At 52.2% G+C, this 11,948-nt stretch overlaps 1 protein-coding gene across 1 annotated transcript in view; it reads left to right on the forward strand.

Moving 5' to 3' along the window:
* Positions 1-11,948, forward strand: part of MFSD6 (major facilitator superfamily domain containing 6) — a gene marked incomplete at its 3' end in the record, with an annotated part of 37,961 nt that overhangs the window by 7,076 nt on the left and 18,937 nt on the right. Inside the window, exons 2-3 of the mRNA XM_014544764.1 lie at positions 5,099-5,185; positions 6,426-6,447. Of these exons, the coding sequence (XP_014400250.1) occupies positions 5,099-5,185; positions 6,426-6,447 (109 nt within the window). The remainder of the gene's footprint in view (positions 1-5,098; positions 5,186-6,425; positions 6,448-11,948) is intronic.

Below are 11,948 nucleotides of genomic sequence, written 5' to 3' on the forward strand. Positions count from 1 at the left end.
GAGAATACAGCCTTACTGTTCCTTGAGCTATTCATAGTTCAGAACAAAAGGCCGTTGTTGGCAGGGGGTGCAAGTGAGTAGGTCGGGGGAATGCAGTGATCAGTGTCATACTGGCTGGTTTTCTCCTCTGCTCGGTGGCCCGAGGCTCTCACCGATTAAAGAGCACAGGGCTGACTCCCAGTGGATGTGGCTTCTGTGGTTGTGGACCACCCTTCTCACCATCTCACAGCGTGGCTCAGTGGCTGAGCGTCGACCTATGAACCAGGAGGTCACGGTTCGATTCCCGGTCCAGCACATGCTCAGGTTGTGGGCTCCATCCCCAGTGGGGGCCGTGCAGGAGGCAGCCGATCAGTGATTCTCTCTCATCATTCATGTTTCTATCTCTCTCTCTCCCTTCCTCCCGGAAATCAATAAAAATATATAGAGAGGGAAAAAAGTACATAATTCACCATTAAAACTCAAAATCTACAGAAATATATTCTCTAGATAATGAAGGGCCCTGTAATCAGAAATTTCCAAGATAGCCATCGATCATGGTTCGGTTTCTATCTCCTTCTCTGTTTGTTTATGTGCTAACGTAACTAGAATATGGAAACACACACACACACACACACACACACACACACACACACGACACTGTATGATACTACGACCGGGAAGACACTGTTTTCAGAGACTTACCCAGAGGTTCTCAGCAGCAGGTGTGCAGAATGTACGGGGGCATTTTCCGTTGTTTCAGAGACTGGCATTCAGCACGCAGGGGTCAGGGGCCCTAACACCCCCACGGTAAGGAATCAGTCCCGTCCGTAATCCTGGTGGCCACGTGAGAAACGCCCTTTTCAAGGGAACAGTTTTTCTCTTTGCCGTCATCATCGTTTATCAGCTTGTTTGAGATTATGTTACGTGACAGCCCCTGGGTGCTCGGTCGCTGGCCCTGTGGCCACGTCTCCCTCCGACTGGCTGCTTTGCTGCCATTGAGGCAGGAGACGGTGCCATGACGGCAGCTGAGAGAATGCCAGCCGTGTTCTTTTTTTAAAAAAAAATAGATATGTTTTTTATTGATTTCAGAGAGCAGGGGAGAGGGAGAGAGAAATAGAAACATCAATGATGAGGGAGAATCTTGGATCGGCTGCCTCCTGTAATCCTGGTGGCCACGTGAGAAACGCCCTTTTCAAGGGAACAGTTCTTCTCTTTGCCGTCATCGTTTATCAGCTTGTTTGAGATTATGTTACGTGATGTTGCTGTGTTCTCACGGCGTACTTGAGCAAGGCAGGCTCCTCTAAGTACCGAGATAAAGAAGACACAGCCTTGTCCCCCGGGCACTCAGGCCCTGCGTGCGAGTGCAGCTGTGACCAGCACCGATGGAAACGGGGGACAGAGGGACGGGAGGCAGCCGGTGACGCTGGGAGACCTGGGAGGTCCCCTGGAGGGATGGCTCGCTTGGATCGGCTGCCTCCTGGGATCGAGCCCGAAACCCGGGCATGTGCCTGGACTGGGAATCGAACCGTGACCTCTTGGTTCACAGATCAACGCTCAACCACTGGGTCACGCCGGCTGGGCAGCGATGCTCCTTTTAAACCAGCCAGGCCTGCGAGTGGGGCACAGGATGGCAGGAGATGCCACCAGGAGGGGACACGAAGGGGGCGGGACAAGCGATTGTGGAGCGTTGCAGCCTGCTCTGCTGGAGGGGCAGGGACTCCCGCGGGACATTTGCAGTCACATGGCATCCTGGGGCTGGTTGGGGGGCGGGCGGGTACGAGAAAGGAGGGACTTTTCTAGGCTAAAATGTAACTCTTTCAAAAGGCCTAAAGCTTATATTTTAATTACTTTCTAAAGAGCTTGGAGGGAGGTACTCTGCTGCCTTCTCCAGCAAACCACAGGGCATCACCTTCCAGGGCCCTGGCCGGAAGGGGTGACTGTGCTGAGACACACCTTATTCCGGGGAGGACCCCGCCCTCACGCCCCTGGGTCCCGTTCCCTCTCCGGTCACGCTCTTCCCTTTCGTTGTCCAGTTATTTGTAACCGAGGTGCCCCGGACACTCCAGGGACAGCCAGCAGTCTCTCTGCCCACATGACCTCATTTTGCCATGACCCCCTCTTTATTTTTTATTTTTTAAATATATTTTTATTGATTTCAGAGAGGAAGGGGGAGAGAGAGAGTGTGATGTAAACATCAATGATGAGAGAGAATCATCGATCGGCCGCCTCCTGCACGCCCCCCCCCACCCCCACTATGGGGACCAAGCCCGCAACCCGGCCTGTGCCCCTGACTGGAATTGAACCCGGGACCCTTCAGTCCCCAGGCTGCGCTCCATCCACTGAGCCACACCAGCCAGGGCATGACCCCCTCCTTAAAGGCCTCTCCCAAATACAAGTGCTCGCAGGTGCTGGGGTTTAGGACTTGGGTCTTTAACATATAAATGTATTTGGCGGGGGGCCACACACAATTCACCCCAGAACAGTGAATAACATGGCGGTTTAAATACTCCGCTCAGATATTAGAGATTCGGAGGTTGCTGCGATACTTTTCAGTGGCCGCTCAATAAATGCACGTCCACGCCTTTCCCTCGTCACAGGGCAGAACGCTGCCTCCCTCCCCGCTCACGGTCCCATCTGGCCGACTTTCTGAGTCACTGCCCCAGGACGGCTGGCGAGGAAGGAAAGCGAGGACTCCTCTCTGTTTTGAAATTCTGGAATAAAATGTTTCCAGGAAACAAGAGGGTCCTTGGTTACTCTTCTTTAAAATAATAACAACAACAAGACGAGGCTGCCATGTATTGAGTGCTCATCTGGGGCAACTCCCTGGGCGGCGGTGATCTGAACGAGCCGGCAGAGTAGACACCGCCCCTCCTCGACATGAGAAACGGCGGCTCAGAGAGAGGGAGGGAGGAGCTGGACACTCCTTACTGGGCGTCTGCTCCCTAAGGCGCGTGGGTCCTGAAGGGCTGCAGCCGCCATCAGGACGTGGGACGGAGTGAAGGCCACATCGACTCGGAGCCGTGGGCTTGGTAGTGGCCCCTGGAGGCCCCGAGGGCCCAGCAGTCAGGGTCCAGCGGCTGAAGTGCACGCGGCAGGGCCTGGAGGCGAACCCCAGTCTGTCTCTAAGCCTGGCTGGCGGGCTCGGCTGCTCTAGGCCGGGGCCTTTGGGCTGCACTGAACAGCGGTGGTCGTGGTAACCCTGACGCAGGATTGGGCCTAGAAGGACGGTGGGGAGAGGCGATGCGGACACAAGGAAGGTGTGTTAGCAGTTTTTTATGCTGGGAATATAGGAAAGTATTACTGCGAGCTGCCTGGGATGGCGACCCCGTGGTCGTCCCCCCGCCGGGCACCGGCCCATCTCGGAGCTTTCCGAAGCTCGGTGCCCGGGGCCCAGAGGTCGTCGCTGAAAGTGCCAGGGCCTCGACCCTGTAGCTCTAACAGTTACTGAGCAAATCCGACCAACAGCCAAGGAGAACGGACGAGCCAGGCCAGGGCTGGCAAGCCGCAGCCATGGGTACGTCGGGCCTCTGTCTGTCTCTGAATGGCCCGGCCCAGGAACCACAATGGTCTCTGTACTTTTAAGGGGTTGAAAAAAGTCACGAGGAGAATATTTTGTGACGTGAAAGTCAGGTGAGGTTTACATGTCGGTGTTTGTCATTCAGGTTTTGTTGACACACAGCCAGCGAGGTTGTTCACTGACTTAGTGTCTGCGGCTGCTTTCACACCCAACAGAGCCGCGTGGTCGAGGAGGCCCAGAGCCCTGGCCTGCTGGCTGCGTGGCCTGCTGGCTGCGTGGCCCGCGTGGGACTGTTTGCTGTCCGAGTCAGGCTAAGTCGGGCTCCTCCATAGGGCCGGCGTAGGGCGTAAGAAGGAGACATGGGCGTGTGTAACTTGTGTGGCGTATTTTGCATTGAATTTCCCGTGGGCTTTTTTGCTTGTTTGTGTCCTGGAGGGACCCTGGTTGATGGATCATTAGCAAGTTTGTTGAGCAGATGTTTTATCAGAGAGGACTCAGACATACACTTTTCCCTCAAAACATACAAGTACAAAGAACATCATGTCTACAGACTATAACCCAGACCTTTCCAATACCGAGACCTCAGTCCCGTACCCGCTTCCTATCCCATCCCCACCCCTCAACCTTTCTCTTTCTTTTTTTTGTTTCCTTTCTCCCACCCGCCTGTCCCAGATCTGCAGTTAACACCAGCAGAGCCTGAAGCATCTCCTCCCCCTGATCCAGTGTTTGAAACAGGGCAATATTTATAGGAATGATTGCAACATAAAAATGTAGTTGAGCGCTAGAGATGAGGAAAATACCAGTGACTGTCATATTGGTTTCTTTCTTTTACCTTCTAGCTTTCACCCACCTGAATCTAGAAAACAAGGAAAGCACTGAGGCTAGGAAAGCCCACGGGAACTGGGAAGCAACAGGAGAGCGATCTCCACCATCAGGCTGTTTTGTACAGAGCAGCGGCCCGCCCCGCTCAGAGAGCGCGCGTGTGACCTTAGATCCTTGGACACACACCGCTGTGGCTTTGCCTATTTTGTTTTCAGTCGTGGTTTGGTGGTGCTGTTTGCGAGGGGGAGGGCAGCACATGACCTCATGCTTTAAAAACATAAACAGGGAACTGAGAGGAAAAAGTATTTGATTTCCAAAGGTTATTCTCCATCATTGGCTGGTGGCTTGGGTGACCTTGGGAGTGTCCTTGTGAGACGGCTTGGTGTCTCGGGGATTGCCAGTGAGGCCACGTCCAGTCACGCTCTCCTTCCCATCCTGTCCCTCCCCTCGTGGGGGGGGGTCGCTCCTCCCAGGCGGGTGTCCCCTCCAGCCCCGGAAGGAAGCTGGCCATCACTGCAGATGGCGGGGTGCCCGGACCCACTTACAGGGCCCTCGTCCTGCACTGATGGAGCTCAGGAAGGGATGTTCACCTTTATACTGACCAGCGTGGGAGAGGCCAGGGCAGATATGTCAGAAGCGACCCTCTTACTCCCGAGAACCGCCCCCCCCAAGCCCGGAAGGCTGTCTGGGTGATGGGTGTTGGGCAGGGAAAATAGAAGCGATGCCTGCATGTTCTGTATCCTACACCCGGGCCCGGCTCACTCTCCTCTGTGTCCCCAGGGTTCTGTACATCGGCCTGGCCTGCAACACAGCGCGCTACATCTACATCTCCTACCTGGAGAACGCCTGGACCGTGCTTGCCGGCGGGTGGCCTCGCAGAGGAAGGGCGGCGCTGCTGTTTTGTCTGATTTGAGGTGGTTGCTAAGGAAGAGGTGGCCTCCGTGGCCCTTCAGTTATCCGAACGCTGCCCGTGTGTGTGGAGCCAGAAAGGGCCGGACTCGGCCCACGCCCTGGCGATTAAACACAGGAAGAGGAGCTGAGAATAGACTCCTGTGTACAATCGCTGGGCGTGGACATCCGGCATGTTCTTTACATTAAATGGATCTGTCGTGTAGAGATTCTGGTGTTTTGTTTTTGTGGGTCAGCTACGCGTAATGAAAAAGCTGTCATACTTACTTTTAAACAGGGGGCCAGTTCACTGTCCTCAGACCGCTGGAGGGCTGGACTATAGCTTAAAAAAAAACTATGAACAAATTCCTATGCACACTGCACATATCTTATTTTGAAGTAAAAAAACAAAACGGGAACAAATACAATATTTGTATTTCCATGTGGCCCGCGGGCCGTCGTTTGAGGACCCCTGCTTTACAGCTTCATTTTCCACCTCCAGTGATCGGTAACTAACGCCGGCCAGCTTCAGTCATTTTTCCACCTCCAGTGATCGGTAACTAACGCCGGCCAGGCTGCTGCTCCCTGCAGGCCTCTGCTCAGTCTGCTGGCCTGGCTCTGCAGGTGCCTCACTCACTCCTCCTTCAGCAGATCCTGGGGACCTGCCTCGAAGGCTCTTTCCTTGTGGGTCAGGAGCACCGAGCACAGGTGCCTGCTCTCAGCTCGCTGCCCGTTAGCTCACGTTCCCAGATGATGCCCCGAGAACCCCCAGCAGCAGCTGGGCCAGGCCATTCGGTGGTTGGCCTGACGAGTGAAGAGAGGTTCGGGGTAAGGTCGTGGGCGTGAGGTCTTCTGGGGCGGCCCAGGCGCCTGAGCCAGTAGTTGTACTGAGCAGTCCCCGATTACGCAGTCTCATTCGCTGGAGATGGCTGTGGTCGTGGCCCCTGAGGGCGCAGGCGCAGCCCCATCAGCATAACATCTCGTCATGAGGTCCAAGATGGACCACTCGCCGTGAGCTCGTCCGTGAGTGGCCTGAGGTGACCTCTCTCTCAAGCCCCCACAAAATCCACTTGACCCAGAAACCACCCCCCAAAATCATGCGGATCAAGAGGTTCAGCTCTTTGTGTGAAATGGAGTGTGAGCAGAAATGAGGTGTCGCTTCTAACTGCAGCCCGTGAAAGCCCCCATGCGCCATCCCCCCCACCCCCCACTCCCCCAGCCGGCTGGAGATCGGTGCCCAGGTAACCCGGTGCCGAGAATGGTGAGCCCGCAGCCTGGCCCCTGAGTGGCTGTAGGAGCAGAGCTGCCCCCCGCCTGCCCCTTGCCCCTTAGACATGGTGAGCAAGACAAGGAAACATCTAAGGCAGCGGTTCTCAACCTTCCTAATGCCGCGGCCCTTTAATACAGTTCCTCATGTTGTGGTGACCCCCAATTTCATTGTTACAAATTGAACATCATGAAAGCACAGTGATTCATCACAAAAACAATATGTAATTATATATGTGTTTTCCGATGGTCTTAGGCGACCCCTGTGAAAGGGTCGTTCGACCCCCAAAGGGGTCGCGACCCACAGGTTGAGAACCTGGCTCACTTTACTTCTCATGCTCACTCTCTAAGACTACAATTATCTCCATTTCACAGATGAGGACCTGCCAAGTCCCCACGGCGACTAGGTGTTTGGACTGGGCCCATATGCCTGTCCGCTTCCATGCCTGGGCTCTGGCCCCAGCGTGAGCGCCAGCCCGGGGACCAAGGTTGCTCCTCCTCCAAGGAGCTCTGCTACGCACTCCACGCTGCTCAGTCTGTGCTTGACAAGACAACTTATCTGCCTGGGTCATGACTGAGAAAGTCCACAAGGGGATCCGGTGAAGTGCTGGCCATTCCCCAGGCCCGGCGCCCTTCCTGGGAGGACCAGTCACCAGTCTCCTGGCGGCGGGGGGTGGGGGGGGCGCTCATCTTGGAGAAGCAAATATCTACGTGTCTTCTCCCTGCCACCCCTTAAAAACCAGAAAACGAAAGCACTGTACACACACTAGCTGAACCTTGATTTTTCCCCCCCTCTTAATGATATATCAGAGTTTATTCCACTCAAGACATAAAGAGCCGTTCCATTTTTAATGGCCACACAGAATTCCAAGGTACGGACGAATCGCCTGCCCCCACCAGGTGCTGTTCTAAGGTGTGAGGCCCTAGTCCAGGCCTCCCTCCTGCTCGGAGTGATAAAGTCGAAGCCGCCTCCACATGTCATTACTGCACACAGTGGTGCAGGTCACCTGTGTCCTGGCCACACCATCCCCGTGTGGGTTAGCCTGGAGAACACACTCGTAAAGGCAGAGCTGCTGCCTCACGTGGGCCTTGGCCTGCTGATACGTGCTTTCTGGGTTCACTCCATCTTGAAGCCCTCCAGCAGACAGATCACAATGAGGGCGTGTCCCGTATTTATTTCTTCTACCCTCACCCCACCCACCCACCATCCCTCCACTCCCCCCACTTAGCACACATTTATACACCCAGATGTCCGACTTCTCCATCCATCATTGATCCAGCTACATGCCTGTCCATCCACCCACCCGTGCACACATCTTTGTGCCCACTTGCCCATCCATGGCTGCTTCCAACTCTCCCAGCAAGTGCTCTCCCGCACCAGTCCTGTGCCGGTCCTGTGCTAGGGTCACGGGGCATGCAGAGATTAAAATGAATTAAGTTTACAATGTTCAAGAAAATCTTGGTCTAAGTCTGTATTCACTCCAGGTCACCTTCCAGGTGACTATTTGTTGAGCTCCTCCTATCAGTCAGGTGTTTCAGGCACTGGGCACAGATAGACACTGTTACTCTACCCCCTCCCACTTTACAGACGAAGAAACTGAGGCTCAGAGGTTATAGTGCAGTGGTTCTCAACCTTCTTAATGCTGCGACCCTTTAATACAGTTCCTCATGTTGTGGTGACACCCAACCATAAAGTTATTTTTGTTGCTACTTCATAACTGTAATTTTGCTACTGTTATGAATCGTAATGTAAATATCTGATATGCAGGATGTATTTTCATTGTTACAAATTGAACATAATTAAAGCATAGTGATTCATCACAAAAACAATATGTAATTATATATGTGTTTTCCGATGGTCTTAGGCGACCCCTGTGAAAGGGTCGTTCGACCCCCAAAGGGGTCGCGACCCACAGGTTGAGAACTGCTGATCTAAGGCCTGAAACCGCTGGGTCCCAAGGTTTGCCTGTCCCAGCAGCTGCGGTCGCCTGAGTCACACAGACTCCTTCTCTGCCTGCCCAGGGGGCCTTTTGGGTGGTTGGTTGGTTGGTTGTTTTTAGGGAGAATCGGCCTCTTACGGTTTTCACCGGGTTGACCTTCAGAGGCTGTCTCTGCCCCAGCACTCAGGTGCACCGAGCCGGCTGGGCTGTTAGTCTGGTCCGTCGGTGGCGAGGGTCTGCCACAGTGGACTCCGTGTGGGGCGCTCAGGGATAGTTATAGATGGTTCAGGGGGCACAGGCCAGTGCCAACACAGCAACAAAACAAAACATTCCCGTTCGCCAGCACTTGGCAGTTTGCGCGCCTCCCAGCCATGGTGATGTGACGTCGCCCAAGCCACGCGGAACTTTACAAAGAGCCACTGTCAGCTCGGGAAGGGGCGTTTTCTCTCGCTCGCAGAGCCCTGTGTTGCAGTCGAGCATGTTTGCAGGCCAAGAATGAACACTCTTGAAATTCATGTTGCGGAATCACATACCAAGGCTGCATATTAGGAAGAGTTATTTGGGGGCAGATGAAAACTTGGTAGTATGTATGCTGTGAGCTCTTAGGGGGAGGAGGGGAAGAAGGTGGTAAGAATATACAGTTTTTTAAACGAATAGATGGTTGGGCATGTTGGACATCACCGACAAAACCTTTCTGAGCAGAAGGCTGTGTTGTTCTGACCTTCACAGTGACCTGAGCACCGAAGTCCTAAAACTGGACACTGTGGGTTGAACTACTGCTCCACTGCCCTGTTGTCTGTTGGCTTTGATCTCTCTGTACCTTAGTTTCCTTGTTGGAAAATGAAGGAAAAAATAGTCCCTGTTACTGGGAGGAATAAAGGGATAATCTGTGTAAAACAGCAGAGTTCCTGCTAGAGCTGCTGCAATGTTATTAATGAAAAACACTTCACGTTCACCATCATTATTTCTAATGGTTCTAGGCCAGGGGTGGGCAAACTTTTTGACTCGAGGGCCACAATGGGTTCTTAAACTGGACCGGAGGGCCGGAACAAAAGCATGGATGGAGTGTTTGTGTGAACTAATATAAATTCAAAGTAAACATCATTACATAAAAGGGTACGGTCTTTTTTTTTTTTAGTTTTATTCATTTCAAACGGGCTGGATCCGGCCCGCGGGCCGTAGTTTGCCCACAGCTGTTCTAGGCCATTCAAATGTCCCCAAACAGCTAGGGTCCTGGCAGCAGGTGGCATGAAACACCTCTGCTTCCGTGGGCGTCGAAGAGACTCCTGGGAGACCCCAGCGACGGTGAGGCAGGGCTGAGAAGTCCAGTTTCTGCGGCCTGTGTGGCCTCTGAGAGTCACTCATTGACTTGCCACTCAAACATATTTATGTATGAAGCACCTGTTACCTGCGTTGGTATTGGATGGTCACTCACAGGTGTCAGCAGCTTTGTGACAGGAGCCAGGGAAGGGTTAGCACATATTGTAAGGAGAGTCCATTGGCGTGCCTTTGCTACTGTTATGAGTGTGTGTGTGTGTGTGGGGGGGTGCGCAGGGGCGGACGACATCTTTTTATTCTTACTGTTTTATCCACCAACTTAGTTATCTCACACTAAAGCGTTTAAGGAATTGTAGCTCTGCCCTAGCTGGTTTGGATAGAGCATTGGCCTGTGGACTGAGGGGTCCCAGGTTCGATTCCTGTCAAGGGCATGTGCCTCGGTTGCAGACTCCCGGCCCTGGTCGGGGGCATGTGGGAGGCAACCAATCTGTGTCTCTCTCACATCAGTGTTTCTCTCTGTCTCTCCCCCTCCCACTCTTTCTAAAAATCAATGGAAAAAATATCCTCGATTGAGGATTTATTTTTAAAAAAATTATAGCTCCGGTGTAAACACATTTACCCAGGCCACTGACTAAATTTGCACACTTATTTCATCAAAGAATAATCATCGACTACTTTTCCCAGTTCTCTCATAAAAAGTAAAGTTGATGATCTATTTCACCCCCAGATCTTAGAGCAGTGGTTCTCAACCTTCCTAATGCCGCGACCCTTTAATATAGTTCCTCATGTTGTGGTGACCCCCAACCATAAAATTATTTTCGTTGCTACTTCATAACTGTAATTTTGCTACTGTTATGAATCGTCATGTAAATATCTGATATGCAGGGTGTATTTTCATTGTTACAAATTGAACATAATTAAAGCATAGTGATTCATCACAAAAACAATCTGTAATTATATATGTGTTTTCCGATGGTCTTAGGCGACCCCTGTGAAAGGGTCGTTCGACCCCCAAAGGGGTCGCGACCCACAGGTTGAGAACCGCTGTCTTAGAGGAAAGTCGTTTCAGGTAGCACAGTTGTCCAGACTTCCTTGCTTGTCTTACAAATAGGAAAATGGGGAGGGTTTTTAGATTCCTGGATGGCTTTTGCATTCTTGTAAAATCAGAGGAGCAGACAGAACCGGAGTAAAAACATGGGCAAGAGTTTCCGCTTATTAGCATGATCACGAGGAGGTTTAAGAGCAAGAACCACACGTCTACCGATGTCCTTTGTGTACGAAGGGGATGTTACCAGCCAGGCCCCTCTTGTGGACTGTTCCGTGTTGAGAGTTTCTTTTCAAGGGAATGATGGATTCTCCCACTTACATGACAGTGTGAAACGGGGTATTTAGAGAAGCTACGCTCCACGTCTGCCTCGGGCAGTGTTGGAGCAGACGGGCCGAGCGGCTTTCATTCTGCTGTTAGTGGAGCCTGTTTTTACTGTGGCTTCCCCGTCTTCCCTTCAGTTAGTGCCCTGAGCTGCTTTCCAGGACGCCGTGCCCATTATCTAATCTGCCTCAGAGAGCAATAAGGGAGCCCGAGCAGCCCAACCATAGACGCCTTTTACGTCTGCCTCTCGGTGCCAGCCAGCAACCCTAAGAATAGCTTCAGAGCATCCCGACCGAAGCCATCCCCGGGCCTTGTGATCTCAGAAGACTCAAAGTTTGGGGAAAACCCTTAGAATTAAAAAACAAAGATGGAAACCCTGTTATTGGGAGATTCTGTGTGTGCCCAAGCCTTCCCACTTAAGAGAATAGCTGCTAAAATTATATTTGATCTAAAGTATAGCAACAACATATTTGTTACTTTTGGGTCACATAACTGCGTGGGCCCATCTTTCTCTACGTGTAAACCCTGCGGTTGGTTGCTCAGACATGGACACGATGGCGGCACCATCCCAGTTTCTTTGCAGCCATTTGGTGAGGTTTCAGGTCTTTAATGATTTATCTTTAAGAAATGATTTCCAAAACCTATGTTGGATGTTCCTGTTGAATCTCAATGAATTTTGAATAAATTCATTTTAGTTCTCGGCATGTTTTTTCCTTAGTGTTGTTAATGAAAAAAAACATGTATCTGAAAAAAAATGGCGTTGACAGCATCTTTAATAATATCTATATATATAAATGCCCAGCGAACGGAATGCCGGAGCGACTGGTCGCTATGTCGTGCACTGCGGCTGGCCAACCAGCCCAATCAAGGGGCGGCCCCGCCCCCTGGC

Source organism: Myotis brandtii, unplaced genomic scaffold (assembly GCF_000412655.1).
Source record: "Myotis brandtii unplaced genomic scaffold, ASM41265v1 scaffold381, whole genome shotgun sequence".
In the NCBI taxonomy this organism is placed as follows: Eukaryota; Metazoa; Chordata; class Mammalia; order Chiroptera; family Vespertilionidae; genus Myotis; species Myotis brandtii.